Source organism: Psittacula echo (assembly GCF_963264785.1).
Source record: "Psittacula echo genome assembly, chromosome: Z".
Taxonomy (NCBI): domain Eukaryota; kingdom Metazoa; phylum Chordata; class Aves; order Psittaciformes; family Psittacidae; genus Psittacula; species Psittacula echo.
Genome location: NC_137742.1, coordinates 53,105,566 through 53,126,103, shown reverse-complemented (window position 1 = coordinate 53,126,103; position 20,538 = coordinate 53,105,566). Strand labels below are relative to the sequence as shown.

General features: G+C 41.1%; 1 protein-coding gene across 2 annotated transcripts; it reads left to right on the top strand.

Moving 5' to 3' along the window:
* The first annotated feature begins 456 nt into the window (after positions 1 to 456).
* On the top strand, positions 457 to 16,174 carry FKTN (fukutin). 2 transcript variants are annotated; one of them, XM_080638155.1, is made up of 10 exons: positions 457 to 655; positions 1,914 to 1,973; positions 4,712 to 4,915; positions 6,066 to 6,343; positions 7,776 to 7,908; positions 9,121 to 9,250; positions 10,346 to 10,479; positions 11,387 to 11,514; positions 13,802 to 14,045; positions 14,159 to 16,174. In XM_080638155.1, exons 1-9 carry the CDS (start codon positions 551 to 553, stop codon positions 14,013 to 14,015), a joined length of 1,386 nt encoding a protein of 461 aa, XP_080494281.1. In that variant the 5' UTR covers positions 457 to 550; the 3' UTR covers positions 14,016 to 14,045; positions 14,159 to 16,174. The 2 variants fall into 2 exon arrangements, with proteins under 2 accessions (XP_080494281.1, XP_080494280.1); XM_080638154.1 differs by having other exon boundaries at positions 13,802 to 16,174.
* Positions 16,175 to 20,538: the final 4,364 nt, after the last annotated feature.

Here is a 20,538-nt window from a genome sequence, read left to right as displayed (position 1 = left end):
GGCTCTACCTCAGGTCTTCTCCATCAGTGCTTCACCGCGGCTCTGCGCAGCGCGGCCGGGAAGGGCAGGAAGGCGGGCCCCGGGCGTGGCTTCGGGGCCGCGCGGTGTTTCGGGATCTGTGACTTGTGTGAACGCGAGGTTTTTCTATTAAAGAGACACCTGGAACTGGACGTGCCCGTGTTCTCGTTTCATCCTTCCTCCGCGGAGGGGGGCTGGCTGGCAGGGCCCGGTACCCCGATACGGTGCAGATGAACCCCAGGCCCAGAGGCGGGCGTGCTCTGCCCCGCCGCGCATGCGCGGGCAGCCGCGGGCGGTGCTCTGCCGGGAGGGTGGCACGGTGGGTGAGGGGGACTGCGGCCGGGTGGGGCGCGGGCGGCTTTTCCAAGGGCCTCGGCGCGGAGCTGCAGTGCGGCGAGCTCGGGCCTGCTGGTTGCGGCCTGCTGCGGTCCCCGCTTCCCTCCGGCGGCGCGCAGGGAGGAGCAGGGAAGCCGGGGAAGATGAGCGACGCGGCGCAGCTTCCAGGCGGTGATCGACAGCGCCCCGCAGACTAATGCAGAAAATCAACAAGAACGTGGTTCTGGCGCTCCTCTCTCTGACCAGCCTGATTTTCCTTCTCTTCCAGTTGTACTATTACAAGTTCTACCTGTCGCAGAAGGTAAGAGAGCTGTACTGCACAGGCTTCCTTTTGTGGAACAAACCCGGTATAATGTCTACTCTCTTCAGAGTCCCTTAGCAGCGCCAGAGCCACCTCCGAACTGCCCTCGTGTGGCTAGCAATTCCTGCAGTGTTGACGTGGAGCAGGTAGGTAGCCCTAGGAAGGTGCTGGTGTCAGGAGTAATCAGGTGAAGTTGTCACCCTGATATTTAAGTCATTGTGTCAGCCGGAGGCGTCCCGTTAATTTTAAAATGGGATGTCGTTAGCTGCTTAATCTTCACAAGCCTTCTTAAGTGACTTTTGTGGAAAGTAAAGTCAAACCAAGTGCTATCTCGGGGCTTTGAAGAAACAAGGAAGACAGCATTTATTGGTTGCAAGTTTTTCCAGCAGTGATGTTTTTGAGAGACCTGCAGTTGCCTTAGTGTTTTGTGATTCAGGGTTCATAATTTTCTAGGTAACAGATTAAATCCTGCTTTTAAACTATGAGTGGGATGTTTAGGTGAGGCTGATTTTCTGTAATAGAAAAAGAGGTTCAGTGTTATTGTAAATTAAATACTGTGGGTTTTTTTATGGCTTCATAGTTTACGGTTGCAGTGCAGATTGAACTAAGTAATTTTATTTTTATGGAAGAGCTGCATTGGTATCATACTTCCTGAGTTTGTTTTCTTTTGGTGAGGACTTTCTTAACAAATGCAGGCAGTCTTAGTGCTGGGTAGTACCACAACCTTTGATTTTCTTATAGTTTCTGACTGTGAACAGCAAGGCTGTGAATGAGAAATTCTTCATGCTTTTGAAAAGCTAAAAGCCAAGCCGCTAGCCACCTCGGCTTTGTCATATGAATCTATTCGCTTTCAAATTTAACTCTCTAGGATTACACCTGAAAAGACTGAGGCATAATCCTGTTGTGTTTCCCTTAGTGGTGTTTGCCTAACAGGGTTTGTATTTGTCATCTTCCTATTTTACTTCTGTTGACTTAGAAACCTGAAGTCTGATCATGGAATCCTTGTATGTCTGGAAGTCCTCAAGGCTTGTGTTGTCCTTCTAAATACACTATGCCGGAGCAGTTGTTTATGATTTCACGTTCAGTAATGTAGTTGAGTGACCGGAGGCATAAAATAACCACAGCCATAACTCTAAAATGCTGGCTGAATTAATACCTCTGAATGTCCTGCTAAGAAATCCTGAGCAGTAATTCAACCGAAACTTAATTTTTCTCCCTTTTCTTTCTCCCTCCCACTTTCCTTCTTTGGTTTTGACAGAATGGAGCAGTGTTTTCCAAAGTCAGAGGAAGCCTGTCAGGCCAAGACAGCACTAGATGGGTATGTACGTTACTGGTTAATATGGTGATTCTGCCAGTTTCAGAGAACTCTCACGGAATTGCACAGTTCTCCTTCAAATTTACTGGGGGTTTTCTAGTATTAAGGACTAAAAGATTCTTTTTCACTGAGTAAAGTTATGAAGTGTTTCAAAACATCAGTTTAAAATAGAACTGAGAAGCAGTTACAGGTTAGCAGCCTTTTCTGTGCAGTCCTTACTAGTGTTGTTGAAGTTCTAAGCAGCAGCAAAACTTGTTCTTTCTGCTGTAGAAGTTTTGATCCAGGCTTTTGTATTCTTTCAGACTGAGTATTGAAAAGATTGGCTTATTTGGCATGCAGCTTGTTGATAGTCAGTAGCATAGTAAAAAAATCAGCTGCAGGTCGCAGGTCACAGAATACCCCTTTGCTCACTCACCCCAGCAGTTGTTTAACCTGCTGCTCAGTGTTTTGTGTTACTTGTTTATGCTGGGTCATAAAGCTCTTCACAAGCAGGAAAATGTTACATTTCAGCATTTACCAGTTTCTGTATTGCAGGGTTCAGGAGCAGTGATAGCAGTGCCATTAAATACTTGAAATAGGGTATTTTTTGTTGTGTCTTGTTTAAGGTTTGAAGGATTGAGTGCAACCAAAGCATCATGTTGGCCTCAGGGAATCAGAAGCTCAGTATGATTTCGTAGTTAGCATTAGTTTTCCATACACTTTATAGAAGTTTTTTGTTTAACAGATCTCCTAGAGAAAAAACAGCGCAGATGGTTAAAGAACGATGCACTGGGAGCTGGCTGCTGTTTTCTTTGGATGCTAATGTTACTAGTTAGCAAAATAGCCATTTAAACACCTTGCTTCTGCTGAGCAAGAGGAAGTGTGCACTGGTTAAGAGGTGTTCTTAGGAGTAATCCTGATCAGCTGCCCTGTGGACTGTTGGATTGCACCTGGAATGTCTCACTATTCTTGGAGGTGGCACCCCTTGGAACTACCTACCATGTTAGGTGACATGATCATAGTGGGCTTCCAGTCTATGGGCAGAGTTCTCATTAAGCTTTAACTTGAGGTTACAAGATCATCAGCAACAAAGCAGAATGTTGCACCTGAAACTTTCTTGAGCGTCCCTATGTGATGAGTCCAAAATGCTCTGTTTGAATGCATTTCTCTTAGCTGCTTGATACGATCACCATCTGTTTCTGCCAATTACTTGTTTCAACTAAAAGCATTTGTTTCCCTGGAGAGGTGAAGGAGGGGGTAGAGGGATGTACTTATCAGTCTGATCTGCTAGTTTCATTTACAGAAATAATGCTAGCACATTACTCACCTTTCAGCTCCATGTAGGTGAAATCACTAAAAGAGTGGTCTTGCTTCTGCCTGTACAGCACATGTAGCACTGTTGCCTGAATTCTGTTTGTTGATCCACATTCTGTCTTTACATTTTTACATCCCTCTGAAGCCAGAGCACTATGCCAGAATTGGAGGTTGGCCTATGGAGTCTGACTGAACAGGTTCAGCAGCTGGGCAGGAGGAAGGTTAGAGCTTCACTTAAAAAAACCCCAGGATTATCTTGCTGGGTGGGTAGCTTGGGTTTTCCACACCTCTTCTAGAAACCTGGAGATGTAACAGTCATAAAGCCTGGCAGTGCTGTTCTAAGCAAATGTTTTGGGGTATTTTTAGAACAATACTTTAAGTAAATTTATCTGTCACAGGTAAAAACACTATATTTTTAATAGCAGGGTGGCTGTGACTGTTGTAAATGGCTTCTGTGTGCCAGGGACATTTAAAAGTATTTAATTAAAATCCTCCACTGAGTCAATTTAATGAATCCCCTTGTCAGGCACAGAATCTTCTTGCTACAGCTTTTAACCCCTTATGCAGTGTTGCAATGGTTGAGTGCCCTGGGTACACAGGTATCCAAAGACTGGATAGCATTCAGTTCCTACCTACTCATTGTGTCATCCATGATATACAGCAAGCATCATACAGAAGATTTGGGGAGTGGGTCAGGAACCTTGCTGAAATCAAGGTATGAGCAGTGTCCATCGCTCTTGCCCACAGACTTCTTCAAACGCAGTCAATGTGATTAGGTGCAGTTTGCCTTTGGCTGGCTTTCCCAATCACATCCTTGTCCTTTATGTGCTTGGATTTGACTTCCTAGGCCCTTTTGTTCCAGAAGCTTCATGGGGACTGAGAGTAATGTGACCAGAGTTCTCCAGATCCTCCTTTTTGAAGATGGCATGAGGTTTGCCTTTTCTCAGACTTGAGAAACTGCTCCTGATCACCATGGCCCTTCCAAGATGTTGCCGAGCAGCCTCGAAATGGCATCAGCCAGCTCCGTCAGTACCCACATGTGTATTGCATCTCATCCTGTAATCTCTGGTTTATTTAAGTGCTTTCCAACTTGCTCTAGAGCTGCAGAGGATCTAGAGTTTAGCCTAGAGTCTGTTTTCAAGTCTAGCACTCTACAGTTCAAGTGCTGTAACATGTAGAAAGTTCTAATTGAAGCTGAAAGGTTTTTACTTTAGTCTGAGAGACCTGGTAGGGCTGAGAGCAGCCTGTTTTTCTGAAAGAGAAAATTTCCATTTCCACAATTGTTCATGGAAGTAAAGTGGATACTCAGAAAATGTATTGGGAAGTAAAATTTCTTTCTGTCAGGCGGTTGGGGTTGTTTTGCCTTCTGTCAAAAAGTTTCAATGTATTAACCTTTGTATGCTTAAAGATGGTGTTTCTAACTTAAAATCTTATCCTCTGTCAAACAGCACGTGGTTAGGAAGTTCCTAGGCTTAATATCCAGTCACAATATACCAGTGTATTTGATCGATCCTTTGATTCTGGGACTGGTTGATAAAGATATTGAACAGATCAGAAGTTCTCCTGGTGGCCCTAGTCCAGAATGCAAGTACTTTTGTGCTCCAAGAGACTTTACTACGTTTGCACTGCTGGACAAAACATGGAAACATGAAGTAAGTGCCTTTTTTTCAGTTCACATTTGTGTATTCGAATGTATTCGACTGTTCAGTGATTTTTTTTGGCACAGTGCTTTCATGTTTGTATTAAGCCCTCTTAATTCATTGTGTGGAAATCTTGTAAAGGTACTGCTAGAGGAAACTTGGTTTTAATAGTAAAAGGCATCCAGGCACTACCCTGGATACATTAGGAGTAATTTACTAAAAAGTTTTTGGAAGCTGTCTGCAAAATTCATAAACACTTGTAATAAGAGGCCACACCAGAAAGAAGAAAAAAAAGTGGTCTGTTAGGAAAGAAGGAAAACCTTAAGTCTGTATTCTAGATACAGCTGTAATAAATCTTGAGTTTGGGGAATCTATCAAGGGGGAATGCAGGTATTGATGTGACAAGGCTGGAAAGATTAACTTAGTCTTACAAGACATTTAAACCATAATGTTACAGTTTACATTTCTGTTAGTACATCCTTCTACTTAACATCATTGTATTAATGCGTTGTTATCTCTGCTTTTGTTTGGTGTTCTGAGATTTTTAAATGGATGTGTTAAAAGTAGAGGTGTAGTAGATAGTGAGGGACAAAATGAAATCCAAGATTATTTCATCAGTTAAGCATCAGCTGGAAATATTTATTACTCTATACAGACTAAATATACCAGTGACAAACAGGAAAAAGCAGGAGACCTTAAAGTGGTCTGTGACTATTTTTACTGCATAGCTGTAAAGGAATTAAAGAAACTGAAAATAAGGTTGTGTGTAGCACAGTAATTTAAATCCGTCTCCCCATTCCTTTGTGGCTCATTGATAATATCTGTAGCATCCAGAGGAGAAGCTGATGTGCCTGTATAAAACAGTTCAAGGGGGGTAATTGAAAGGACGTTCAGATGCTGATTGGTTCTTTTCTTATCAGCCAGAATTTAATTCCCTTTTTGTATGGAAATATGAAAGCGTGTTACCTAGTGCATTGTTTAGTGAGATTTAGACCAATATTTATGTACATCATAAAAGAAGATTTTCGCAGTATATTTTTGAGTAGTTTGTGCTTAAGTCTAATTAGAAAGCGAAAATGATGAATAACGTCACTTAATAATAAGCAATAAGCTTTTAATTTTTGTTTCTGTAATCTTAAGCTCCTCTGTCTCTTAATTATAGGTGGGCCTTTTTAGAACTGCTGAGAAAATGGGGTTCCAATGGCTAAAAATTATAAACAAGGACCCCCGCTTGGATGGGATGGATGACCTGTCTGGGATTGAAATTCCTTTGCACTACATATTTAAACTGGCATCTCATGCCATTCACCTGGTGGTCTTCTATGAGAGGAGTGGTAATTACCTCTGGCATGGCCCCTTGAGACTCAAGCAACATATGGACAGAAAGTTTGTGCCTTTCCGGAAACTCCACTTTGGTCGCTACCCTGGAGCATATAAAAAGTGAGTTCAAAACAGAGGAGAGAAAAAGCCGTAATGGCACTTCCAAAAAAAGTTCTTTCTCCTGTATATAAAATTACTCTCTTTCCTGAAGTCAAGTTGTAAAATTTAGCTTATGTATGATTCAGCCCTCAAGGTGCATGTAAGCTAAGGCATGAAGCTAAATCCAGTTCTGTTTACCTGGCAGCAAGAGCTTCTCACCATTCATAAATTAAGAAGTGCATTTTAGAGGAAGTTGCTGTTTAGCCAGGTCAAAGCAAGGAGAAGGATGTGAGTAGTCATGACTGAGGTTGAATGTACCACAGGATCTTCTTCTTGAGTCAGCGGTTTACCATTAATATATTTCAGACTTTGAAACCTATTGATAGCCATGTGATATCAATGCAGGGGTAAAGTAGAAGTGGCAAGAGATTTAGCACTAGCTGATAGATATTTGGTGTTCATTCTATAACAGTATGTATCCAAAAGTTGAATACAGGTACTGAACATTAAATGAAAAGGGGAAGCAACAGGCATCCGTTCCATAACAGTACAAATAATGAATGTTAAAGAACATGAATAAAGAAAGGTGACTCTAATACCACAAAGACGTGTGCAAACCATTGTATCTAGACTATGCTCTTAACATGCTGAGAGGACTCCTTTCTTGCATAAATGTTTGAATTGCTGGTTTTATTTGTCCATAGTCTTATGCTTAAACTTTGCATTACATTGGTAAAGTTACTGTAAATGTCTGCCTTTTCTTACAATGCTTTCAATGGGAATATTTTAGGAAATACAGGTCTTGTCACTGTTTTCAAATCCAAGCACATTGCCACTAGGCTTTGAGAGCAATGTTCCTGTAGGATGTGTGTATGTGCTGTAAATTAGAGAAAAACAGCCAAACAGGTCAAACTTAAATTTGTTAAACTTTCTCCTTAAAATTGACACCATTCTTTCTTCCTTTTAAAACATACAATCTGTGCTGGTTATGTGCGTAAACATTTGAAGTTAACTGTGTAAGCTGTTAAATAGAACATTTTATTCATTGTGAAGGCTGATAATTTTTTAGATTTTAAATGCAAATGACCTCAAAGTACAGGGTAAAACTTGGTTCTTAAATGCATCCCATATTTAGACAACTAAATGAACAGCACTGCATAGCAGCTCTGAACAAATTCAGTGCAAGTTATGAGTCAATAAAGGAATCAGTGGTCTGACAAGATAACTATGGGCTTTTAGACATGGAATTTCTTTTTAAACAAAATTTTGAATTGCTTGGGAATTTGTTGAAGCTCTTGTTGGTCTCCTTTTATGATTGGGTTTGAGTGTATTTGGACATAGGTGTCACTGCCAGTTCTATGCATTAAGATTTTAACCTAAGCTAGAGGAAAAAGTGGCTTGTGATTTGTAGAGCAATTGAAAGGGGTAATAGATCATCTTTCTCTCCCTGCAGGCCAGAACTTCTGCTTGTTTCCATTGATGACTTAAAAGTTCAAATTCCCAAAAACCCATCCAGTTTTCTAGAGGAGATGTCACACTCTAGATTTCTTGAATGTAGGTACAGAGAAGCTCGGGCTTTCTTTCAGGTTAGTGGTAATCAGGTAGTGTCTCTGAGATGTAATGTATGTTTTCATTGCTTGACACAAACCTACAAACAGTTCACTGTTTTTTACCTAGATGGGACTGCTTGCATACATAAAGCTAAATACAGCCTCTGAGACTCAATCCACAGTTTAAGCGCTAATAGAACTAAAACTTTAACTGAAAATTATGAGGTTTTTTAACTCGTTAGCACATTTTTTTTTCCATTTTCAAAACTTTGAAAAGAAGAGGTAACCAACACATCCACAGTTCTCACATGTTGTTACTGTTAAATAGATTTCATGTAAATAAGACTAAGATCTTATGTATCTTTGTAGTTGGAAATTTTCCTTACGGCAGTTCTCAAAGTTCTGAGTAGTAGACTCATAGAATGGTTAGGGTTGGAAAGGACCTTAAGATCATCTAGTTCCAACCCCCTGCAATGGGCAGGGACGCCTGCTACTAGTGCAGGTTGCTACCTTGCCTCGAAAATCATCAGGCAGTATTCACCACAGGCAGAGAAAATGTGGCTTAGAAGGTATGTTGAACTTTGCTGGAGCTTTAATATTGAAATAAGCAACTGGCATGTTTTGAAAAGTGTTAATTTCAGCTGTTTGTTGCCCAAGAGCTCTTAAACAGTCATGAAGCTGTGTGGTGCCTTGTTCCTCTGTTTGATTTGGTAACGTTTGCCCAGACTGCCATGTTGGTTTGGGCTTTGCATTGCCAGAAGATCGTGCCACGGTTGTAGCTGGAAAATGGGCATGATTTTATGTTCACATTGGTTTATTCTGACAGAAATTGTCAATGTCCAGTTGTAACACATGGTGGCGCCAAATAAACTAATGTGCTGCGAGTCGCTGATCCTGTCCCAGCTTCTCCCTGGACTGCGGGTATTGACTTCAGCGTGTGCAGAACAAGGGTTCGTCTGTGTTTGTTGTCAAATACTGAGAATGAGTGTCAAATACGTATATTATGATTCTATTTTACTGTGACTTTACATTATCTTAGTCTGAAAAACTTAAGATTGATGTCTCAGGCTTGAATTTTAACTTGTCATTCTAGTGCAGGTTCAAAAACTGGGCTGTATATGTGAAAACAGATACTGCCCAGATACTAGTAAAGTAACTTTTTAAAGGCTGTTTTTTCTTAGGATATTGAAAAATGAATGCACAAGTTTGCTGTCTTAGGATCTTGCTTACTCTTTCTTTACCTTCCAGTTGTATCCTGATGATGCCTCTCTTGATGCAGTGGAGTTCAGAAAGAAAGCAAAATCTTTACTCCATCTAGCTGCCCTGACGCTGAATAAATTAGGGGTAAAGTTCTGGCTAAGCAGTGGAACGTGCCTTGGTAAAACATCTGTATTATATTGTCTTCTTAAACTCATCTGAAATGTTAAACCTTTCATTCCCTATTGCTTGTGATATTAGCTGAGGTTAAATGTACTATGTTGGAAGGTAATACGTGGCATTAGCTGTGTTGTCAGGAGTAAAAAGGCCTACTTCAAAATGCTTTTTCTTTAGAAACCTGAGCCTTGAAGATGCTGAGCAAGTTTCCAGTGAAGCATTTAGTGTGATTAATGTTTTTCTCTGTTATGTTCACTATGATCACTGCTTAGGAAATAATCACCTGTTCCCCAAATTGTGTGAGTTGGAATTTACTAAAATGCTAGTTGAAAAACACAGTGATGGATACACTGCTGTCCATGTAGGCTCTCATCTGATTTTTCTTCCCATGCAGTTTGGTGATTATCACTGACTGATAAAATATTTATTTATTGTAAAACACATCTTTTTAATAAAATGTCAGCCTGTTGGTGTAGGTTTTAAATTGTGCTGAAGAGGGAAGTATTGCCTTATCAGTGGTGAAGAGTCTTTTATTACTGAAATAAATTGTGAAAACTCCTGTGTGCACATTTGACTTATATCTGTTTAGTCCTAGGGAGTATGATTTTCTGAATGGACAGTTAGTAAAAGCTTCTTTAATCAAGCAGACAGAAGGATGTCCCATTTCTTGTCTTACTGGTTTCAGTAGTGACTGAAAGATGATTAACGTCTCAGATACTACTTAAAATAATAGTTTCAAATTAAAGCACAGCTGTTAACCATATTAGACTAGGGCCAAGATACATAATGCTTTTTCCTTAAAGACATTTCGATTAGAAAACTGAAAATATTGTATCTTTGAAAGAGTTAAACATTTTTCTTTCTCCTTCGTGACTTTCGGGAGGAAAGAGCTGGCTGTAAGTGCAGGAATACTTGTTTCTTCAATGTGGGTCATTTCATGCTGGAGAAAGGAAGAATTATTGTTTATGGCCTCACTCAGATATCTCTGCCTGGTGGTTTTCCATCAGTTCATTTTTATGTTGCCTTTGTTCTGTTGATGTATTTCTCATGTTCCTGAATTAACTAGTTTGGTTTTGTTCTTTTTATTTTTTCCCCTTAGGTTGGTTTAGACAGTGCAATGTCATTCCGCACAGCAAAGACGTGGATTTGGGAATCTTTATAAGGGACTACAAAACAGATATCATTCCAGCCTTTCAGAAAGCAGGCTTACCACTGAAGCACAAATTTGGCAAGGTACTTGAGCCATTTGCTTCTTGTGTCTTTATGTACATTTGTAAGTTTGAGCACAGCTGCAGATCAGTTAGGTAGAAGTGTGTATTTGAAGTCTCCTTGGCAGACATATTTACTCATTAGGGTTTTACCTAAACATATAATCTTGTTGATTTTGTGTGTTCTCTTGGATGGAGAAAATACCCTTCTTAATAGCATCAGCCCTGTTCAGGGCCTCTGAATTCCACCTCAGATTAATTTTTTACTAGGTTTCAAAGGGGTCTAATATGTGTCAGTGGTTTCAGGGAAACCTGAGAATCAGGGTAGAATTTAGTCTTTGAGATTGGATGGGCCTTATTATACTGGAGCATTGGTGATAGCTCTGAGATAATCTGTAGCCCTGTAAGTAGGGTGTTCAGAAAGGAAAGGATGGCTTGAGATGAGCACTGGGCTTGTTCATTATTGTCTAATGTGGATCTTTATTTGGCTTTTTCAGAGTGTAGGTTGCAGAATAGTGAAGAAAGAAAATTGCAGGAATACGAATTTTCAGTCATAGTTCAAGTGATACAGTGTTAATGGTGCTAGTAAGTGTTTTGTTGTAGAGGAAGCTTGTTAAATGAAGACACCTACTAATTACGTGTTTATTCACTGTGATTATTTTGCTTGTGGCAGAGGGCAGGGAGATGTTGCTGCAGCTTTTGGAGCTAAAAGGAGGCAAGGGAAGGTAGTCCCACTGAAGGGCAGAAAGATTCCAATGTTCTCAAGGCATTAAAAATAGAAATAAAAAAACTGCAGAGTTAGTGTAGTTTCTTCAGTTAGGATAGAAATCATTCTTCATACCTGACCAAAATAAATTTGTTTTATGACATCTGCTGACATAAATAGCCTGGTGTTTTTATGAGTATATAAATTGAGTATTTTTGTCTTGCAGGTAGAAGACAGCTTAGAACTCTCTTTCCAGGGAGACGACGACGTGAAACTTGATATTTTTTTCTTCTATGAAGAGGATGACCACATATGGAATGGAGGAACTCAGGCCAAATCGGGCAAGAAATTTAAGTATGAACTGGATTTATACCTCTAATAGGAAGGAAATTGAACCGATTAGTGTTTAGTGTTGGCATTTCGTGTGTTGTGTGGTGTTGTCTGGCAAAGTCTGTGCTTTTTGTGAGAAAGGCAGTCGTTGACAACAGCTAAAAAGCTATTTGATGAGTTTAGCTTATTTTCCCCTTGGTAGCTGGCATTTTGTTGCTTTTTGGTTTAGTCTAGAGCTAATCAGCAATCTCTGGATATACATATGAAAGTGCTTGATTGCTTTTTTCCCTCTATCCATTTAAGGCATAAAAGCAAGGTTGTTTTATTTGCTGATACTGTTTGCTCAGTGCTTAGAAGTAAAATTAACTTTATGCTTAGAGAAACATGCGGGGGTTCTAATTGATGCAAATGCATAAATCTTTTAGCCTTCTTCAGAAAGTCTAAGTGCTTGTGGTTTTATTTTAACCTGTGAAAAGGAATTTTAAGATTGTTTTTTCCTGTGGAAGACTTCACAGATTCAGAAGTGGGAGTAGTCCTCTGCAGGAATAATACATAGGCTTAACTTCTTTAACAAATTGACTCTTGACACTATGATCCTACAGGATGTCTTTCTGATCAGACGGAAATTTACCTATGGACTTCCATGGGTGTAAGCATGCCTATAGGTAGGGCTTATGTTGGCCCTTCTACAGAAAACAACAGGTCAGATTTGTAGAATAATTTATTTGGGTTTTTTTTTAATTTAAATGGGCTGAGGAGGTTTCAGATAGTACAGGGTAGCAGCTGTATTTTAATGCTTTGCAGCTGCTCCAAGTCTGGCACACCATGTTTAAACATGGGTGCTGAAGGGGAATTGCGTGCTTTGTTTGGCAAGATTGAAGAAAGGTAAAAACTTGATTTTAAAAAAGGCTTGATTCATAATAAAGTATATAATGCTGCTTTTGTCAATTCTCCCCTAACATGTATCATCATCTTGACAGCATTCTAAATGAGGTAACTGTTAAATCTAGTTTCTAAGTGAAAAAAATAGAGACAGGGACTAAGTGATTTCCTAGAGGTGCCAGAATTATATGGAAGTAAACTGCAAAAGAATTAGAAATACTTCTTCCTAGGACCCTGTGGCAAATGTTAACCAGTTACTGTTGATAATAACATCCTGTGGCGGTTTAACTGCAGCCAGCAACAAAGTATGAAGCAGCTCCCTGCTCACTTTCTCCCTTCCTCCCCAGTGGATGGGGAGGAGAATCAGAAACAGGTTAAAGCCCATGGGTTGAGATAACAGCAGTTTAATAACTGAAATAAAGTAAAAGATGATGATAATAGTACTACTAGTACTACTACTACTAATAGTAATAATAATAATAACAACAATAATAATAATGAAAAGAGAGAGGAATAAAACCCAGGAAACACCAGAAATACACAATACCGTTGCTCACCACCCACTGACTGATACCCAGCTTAACCCAAGCAGTGATGTGACCTTCTGGGTGACTCCCCCCAGCTTGTATACTGAGCATGATGTGCTGTGATATGGAATACCCCTTTGGCTAGTTTGGGTCAGGTGTTCTGTCTCTGCTTCCTCCCGGCTTCCTGTGCCCCTCCTCACTGGCAGAGCATGAGAGACTGGAAAGTCCTTTATTTAGAGTAAGTGCTACTGAGCAGTATATAAAGTATCAGTGTGTTATTGGCATTATTCTCACACTAAATTCAAAATACCAGCACTGTACCAGCTACTGGGAAGAAAATTGACACTACCCCAGCTGAAACCAGAATAGTATCCATCTCTTACTCCATATCATTTATAGATATATCAGATCCCACACTTCTTAATCATAGAATCATAGTGATGCCATCCTTCCTGTCCAAAAAGACTGTTATGAAAGATGTAACCCAAAGTTGTGGACTAAATGAACTCAAGAAACTTTTATAGGGGTGGTCCATAGACTAAGGGAATGATAGCTGTATGTATATACTAAAAACCAGGAAAAGTGATGGCGTGCCGTTCGATTTTCCCAGAGGCCGGTGCATGATAGGGAATGCGATGTACCCACGTGACACTGTGCTTTTTGGCACAGGTGTCTATGAGATTTTTTCAGAAATGAGTCCCATTGCCTGACTCAATTCTCTCTAGGTTGCTGTGTCGCCACAAAACTGTCCACTATGTAAGTAGCATTTCATAGACAGGAAGGTGTGAAATAAGTAAAAATATGAATACCCACTTGCTGCAGTTGCTTGCTTTCTCCATGAACTTATTTAGAGGTGTATTTCAGTCTTCTACAAGTGACCATGTTCTTTTGTTATGACACAGGTATCTCTTTCCAAAGTTTACTCTGTGTTGGACTGAATTTGTAGAGCTCAGGGTACATGTGCCCTGTGAAACCCTTCAGTATATTGAAGCCAACTATGGCCCAGACTGGAAGGTTCCTGTGAAGACATGGGACTGGAAGAGCTCACCGTCCAATGTACAGTACAATGGTATCTGGCCTGTCGATGAATGGGATGACGTCATTCAGATCTACTGACCACCTGACTATCCTTGGAACCATCAGTTTGTAATTTCCCATTTCTCAAAGGCGTTAAGATTCATTCTTTTTAACTTCTCATCTGTTTCCTAAGGAGACATTTACTTTTTTTTTTTTTTTTTCTTTTTTTTTTTGATTAACAGGCATCTTTTTCACCTTCATCATGCATTTTCCAGGAAAAGATTGAAGACAACTGAAAGAAAGAGGATCTGAAAGAAAATCTGGTCAAAGGGAATAGAGAAGAATGCTGCAGTAAATTTATGGGCTGTTTAACTGGCTATTTAATTGACATTTAATTCACTGTTTAATTGTAAATAGTGGCAAGGTGGCTTAGACTTTCCTTGGATCATCAAAACCATGAGACTGTTCAGTTCTCAAGCTTAATAGAGGGGTAGGATGGAAGAATCAAAGAGAAGTTCCTTTCTTTCAGAGGAGATCCCCTGAATATTCAACTTTAAAACACCAGAGTTATGAATACTTCAGATGTGCTTGATTTGAGACTGATACATTCATATGATACACAACAGGTTGCTCTTGTCAGTTGAATGTTTCTGTTACACAGAACCCATGTGGCTCACCTGCTTTAATGTAGGAGGTATTGGGTAATGATGTAATACTGAATGAATGGAAGGAGAAATTATCCACATTGGACATATTCCAAATAATAGCTGTTTGTTTTGTTTGGTTTGTTTTTGGGTTTTTTTTGTGAACTATTGCATGCAGTTGTGACAGGGAATGTTATTGCCTTTTTTTTCTCTTTTTTAAGGACATGAAGGTGTATGCTGCAGGGATGTCTTCTCATGAAAAAATACATATTCTGGGTTTAGTGTCCCAATTAGTGTGTTCTCCCTATAACGGTTTTGACTGGATTTTAGAGAATTACAGCTATCTCTGATTTCTTACAAGCAGATGGAAATGGGGTATTCGTTGTTGTCTTTTTAACATGGTCCCACAGAGCAGAGATGTTGGAGAGCTGCAGCTCTTTAAGCAGAAGTGTGTAAAGGTGCCAACTGTTCCATCAAATTTGCAGTAGCATAATTACACTAACACTCCACTTGCAACATTAGGCTTTGAATGGGAAGAAAGTGGAAGCCTAATAACTCTTCTGCTTCTGCTTGTGCTTTTGGTCAGTGAAGTAAGCTTGCTGCTTCAGCATTTTGGAATGGAATAATAGCTTTCATATGAGCATGAGTGTCCCAAGTTTGTTTTGGTCCTGCTGTGTGGGGAAAACAAGGGCACTAGAACTGCTAGTGAGTTATGACTGTAATATACAGTACAGACCCAGGAGTACGTGTGAATCAAGGTACTGAACGGAGCTTACGCTTACTTGCACCAAACCTGTATCCATTCTGTCCTTGTTAAATCAGAAAGGTATTAGGTATGGGTTGCAACTTTTCCACCTTTCATTGAGAAGAGGCGGGTTGAGTCTATGTTTTGTGTTCTGTTGATCTGCAGTTCTCTGCGGTGTATTCAAATGTGTAGAGTTCTGGAGAGATGAAATAGCTACTGCTGTGCAGCTGTTTTACTATTGTATCTGTCCAGCTGCAGTCTGGGCTTCCCTGCTGTTTTGATCCTGGAGTGTGCTGCATGCTTTCTCCTGCTAGCGCTTTCAGTTCCAGCAGTCAGGAGGCTCAGTGCCACTGAAGCACTGGAGTAAATTATTCGGCTTCTGGCAACAACTTGTCATGTTGGCTCTTCAGTTGGTTTGGTAACTTCGTTAGCTTTTGTCTGATTGAGAAGGGAGAGATGTAAAATCCTGCTGATGCCATTTACTCAGTAAAGTAAACTTTATATCATAAGGGATAATTTCTCAGAAGTTGTTGTAGTTTTTCCCTTAAAATGAAAAAAAAAAGCCAATGTCCTTACATTTCTTTTTGTGTTCAGAACACTGTTTTCACCAACTTCTGTTTAAGACTGTACAATAAACTTACAAGTTTTTCAAATGTAACAGATGTTTAAGAGTGGAAAAAAAAAGATATTATCAGAAAATTATAAGCCTGTCAAATTTTTTACTTTTTAGGTGGAAAGACTAATGGAAAAAAATGCATATTGCTGAAAGGGAGGATGTCTTAAGTGGTGAAGTTATGTAAGTTAACCTACATACCTGTAAGTTATTCTTCAGGTTAAAATACTTTCTCTTCACAAGACACTGATTAAAAGGAGAGTCTAATTTGCAAATCAGGATGTTGTTTCATCCTCTGTTTTGTCATCTTGGGCAGCATTTAACACACTTCATCACAGTACCATGACATAACGCACCGAGAAAAATTTTGAACTGTTTCTTACACTACTTATTGACTGTCTTATCTTGAGCTTTTATTTTTAAATAAAGATACTTAAACACCACAAAGATACTTGGAATAAAGCAGGTACTCATATATAGAAAAAAGGAACCCTCAACTGCACACATGCATTTACCTTCTGCATGTCTCCAGTCGTATTTTGTGCGGTGCCCTGATGGCAGATTTCCTGCTTGTAGGACTACATCTCAAGGAACGTTGTGAACATGGCAGAACTGGTGCTCTTTGAAGGCACACCATGAGGCTCTGAAGCCTTGCCATGCCCATGGAAACACACAGATGTAGGCATTTGTTTCCTGTTACCCTGAATTGCCTCATGTGAAGTAGATTATTAATTCTGTGTTACCTTCCTAACTTACTACCTACCTTCATTTTGAAAGTTCTTTGAAGACAAGGGCAATTTCTGAATTCTTTTAATGGTATGCATTTAAGGTCTTAAGAAGCATCAACATGTGAAATACCTTGACTGTGTGTGGCAAAGAAAGCACATTTATGTATGTGCAACTGTTGAAGGTAGCAGAGCCTATTCAAAGAATGCCCATGAGCTGAAACGAGGGTCACAAGATGTTCAAAGCCCCAGAGTAACTGCAAAGTAAGATTGAAGAAATAGGGTTCCCTGAAGAGAAGGGACCATAAAAACCCATATTCAAAGATGGTTGTACAATGGAAGAGATGTATGTACTCCCTTTCCATTATAGTTAGGAAATGGAAGTAAAGGGGAGGAATGTAAATTGAGGTAACCTGCATAGTAGAATCCTGGAGTGTTGTATATGTGTGTAAATGCGTAAAGCCTTTGATTTTTAGGGTCTCTGAGAACACAGACAAAAGTCAGCCAAGACAAAAGGTAGTTTGCTTTTGATCTGTCCAGAAGGAATCTTGCCGTGGAAGAAGGGCTTGTGTATGTTCCACCCTACTCTTCTTTTAAAGTCAGAAGTGGAAGGTAGTCAAAACTGTAGTGATACAGATGGGAGAGAGTCCTCAAAATACGGTTGAATCTTCCACTGCTGTCCAAATGGAAAGAATTAGCTGATTTTGCTATGCCCTGTCCCTTGAAAGAGTCTGGAACATGCTTGTTCCTAACAAACAGTTGCATCCTGTGCTGCTTTAGAATTCTCTCCCTTCATCTAAGTCTTAAAGTCTGTCAACTCAAGAGAAAAACAGTTTCTGCTTTGCACTGTCATTTGAATTGTTTGTTTTGCACAGGTGAATGAGATGTTGAAGGAGTAACATCTGTTTATAGTACAGATACTGAAGGAGTGACATCTGGATAATAGTACAGATACATTCCTTTCAAGAACTGGCTTGTCATGGTGCAGTGACTTTCAGGAGCTTAATTCTGTCTTTTATTACCCATTGGCAGAATTTTCTGAGTTCACATAGCAGTTCAAGAAATTTGGGGGCAGCTACCTCACTCTGTAGGCCTGCTTTTTGCTCTTCATGTAATTCTATCATGCTGTGTATTGCAGAAGTAAATGTGGGAACTTGAACACTGTGAGGGATTGGGCATCCACAACTTCTCAGGGCAACCTGTGCCAGTACCTCACCACCCTCACAGTAAACAATTTATTCCAAATAGTTAATCCACCTTTTTTCAGTTTAAAGATATTATTCCTTGTCCTGTCACTATGCTCCTTGATAAAATGTCCCTCCCTATCTTTCCTGGAGCCCCAGAATGGCATCTTCATGGCCTCCTGTGAGCTCATTCCAACAGTTCCATGTCCTTTTTATGTTGAAGACACCAGAACTGCACACAATACTCCAAGTGAGGTCTTACGAGAGCAGAGTAGAGGGGCAGGATCACCTCCTTTGACCTGCTGGTCACGCTCCTTTTGATGCAGCCCAGGATACAGGTGGTTTCTGGGCTGCAATTGCACACTGCTGGCTCATGTCCAGCTTTTCAATCCGCAGCACCCCTGTGTCCTTTTCCTCAGGGCTGCTCTCAATCCATTCTCCACCCAGCCGGTATTTGTGCTTGGAATTGCCCTGACCCCATTCATATGGGCCCACCTCTCAAGCATGTCAGGGCCCTTCTAGGTGGCAACCCTTCCCTCTAGAGTATTGACCACACAGCTTAGTGTTACCTGCAAACTTGTTGAGGGTGCACTCAGTCCTTCTGTCTCTGCCACCGACCACTGCCAGTCCCAATACTGACCCCTGAGGAACACCACTCATCACTGGTCTCCACCCAGATATCAAACCATTAATTGCAACTCTTTTTGAGTGCAACCATCCAGCCAGTTCCTTATCCACGGAGCTGACCATCTGTGAGATCCATGCCTCTCCAGTTTAGAGACAAGGATGTTGTGTGGGATGGTGTCAAATGCTTTGCACAAGTCAGGTAGATGAAATCAGTTGCTCTTCCCTTATCCACCAATGCTGTCATCTCATCATAGAAGGCCACTGAGTTTGTCAGGCACAATTTGCCCTTAGTGAAGCCATGTCCAGGACTTACGTCAGCCCAGGAGTGGTGTCAGCATCAGGATTTTGGAGTTTTTGACCATGGGTCAGTCTATACAGCACCAGGCCTGCTGGCAGCAGATGGCGTACACCTGTCCCAAAAGGGGAAAAGAATCCTAACCCAGGAACTAGCAGGGCTTATTGATAGGGCTTGAAACTACGTTTGAAATGGGAGGAAAGTAAAACCAGGCTCACTAGAAATGAGCCAGGGGGTGGCGTGCCAGCATTGGAGGCCAGTCCCCCCAAGCAACTTAAATGCATCTATGCCAATGGCTGCAGCATGAGCAACAAACAGGAGGAGCTGGAAGCCATTGTGCATCAGGGAAATCGTGACATAATTTCCATCACAGAAACGTGGTGGAACGGTTTACATGATTGGAGTGCTGCAATGGATGGTTACAGGCTCTTCAGAAGGGATAGGCAAGGAACAAGAGGTGGTGGGGTTGCTTTGTACTTCAGGGAACTCAATACTGCCTGGAAAGCAATGTTGTGAGCAAGAAGGCTGAATGTTTGTGGTGAAGATGAGGGGGAAAGCCAACCAAGTTCATATTCTGGTAGGAGTCTATTACAGACCACTCAGGCAGGATGAAGCTATGAATGTTCTTCAAACAACTGGGAGAAGTCTCAAGATCGCTTGCCCTTGTTCTCATGGGAGACTTCAACCTATCAGATGTCTGCTGGAAGTGCAACACAGCAGACAGGAAACAATCCTGGAGGTTCCTGCAGTGTGTGGAAGACCACTTCCTGATCCAGCTGGTGAGTGAGCCAACTAGGGGAGATGGCTGTGCTCCCCACCAGCTATGGTGGGCTGAGGGGACCTGGGGGTGTGGAGCTGCTCCCTCTCATTGCAGCTGCAGCAGCAGCTATCATGCTATAAAAGGGAAGAGAGACCGCGGTCATTGGCTGGCCCAGGGAGGGTGGTGGACAGTTGTGGTGCTTCAGTCTCTTTGCTTTCTACCAGCTCAGTCATTTCTGTTCATACCACTTCAAAATGAAAATAAACCAGGTGGCCCTCCTTGACATCAAGCAGCTAATTTCAGCGCCTTTTATGCCATCGCCTCCTGTTAGAAAAGTCAGAACTCTTGAGTTTAGCAGCTTCCACAAGGAGCTACTGTTAAACTCTGTGGCCTCTCCTCTTGAGTTGACACGAGCCCTTTTTTATCACCACTGCTGTCGTGAGTGGTACCTCAGAACCCTGTCAGGGCAGCAGGAGAATCTTCTGTTGAAAAATCTGCATGTTTGCTCTTCAGGAGCTCGTAATCATCTCACATTGTCAGCATTCAGGCTTTGGCTGCCCATTAGTAGCGACCTTTCCAGCTGCACTGACAGAGAGAGATTTCTGAACAAACATGGAAGGGGAGAGGAGATTAAATAGGTGACAGCTGGTGAAGACAGGAGCCAGGCCAGGGTGGCTTTTTATAATTGATTATTTCATTTTGGGAAGCCAAGATACATTTGTGGCATAGGGGGATTTGGGGTGTGCCTCCATGACTGACCAAACATATGATGCCTTATCCCTGGGAAAATTGTTCACCTGTACACATGGATGCCTTGCTAACTTATTGTTACGTGTTCCTTTCCAGGCATATTGATAGAGTAAATGCACAGAAAACCCAAGGTCTTGTCTAGGCATTGAAAAGGCAACTGCCTGAAACAAGCAATAGTGTTCCCAAGCACACCCATTATGACTGTACAGTTATACTGGCATGCAGGCTTTTTTTCCAGAGCAGACAGGCTTTAACAGGAGAGGGAATAAACCAAGCACA

Excerpts from the sequence above, each read along its gene's own strand:
- FKTN (XM_080638155.1), top strand. The coding sequence starts at position 551 with ATGCAGAAAATCAACAAGAACGTGGTTCTGGCGCTCCTCTCTCTGACC. Across the intron at positions 1,974-4,711 it reads GCCAAGACAGCACTAGATGG|CACGTGGTTAGGAAGTTCCT; the intron begins GTATGTACGTTA and ends TCTGTCAAACAG. Across the intron at positions 4,916-6,065 it reads ACAAAACATGGAAACATGAA|GTGGGCCTTTTTAGAACTGC; the intron begins GTAAGTGCCTTT and ends TCTTAATTATAG.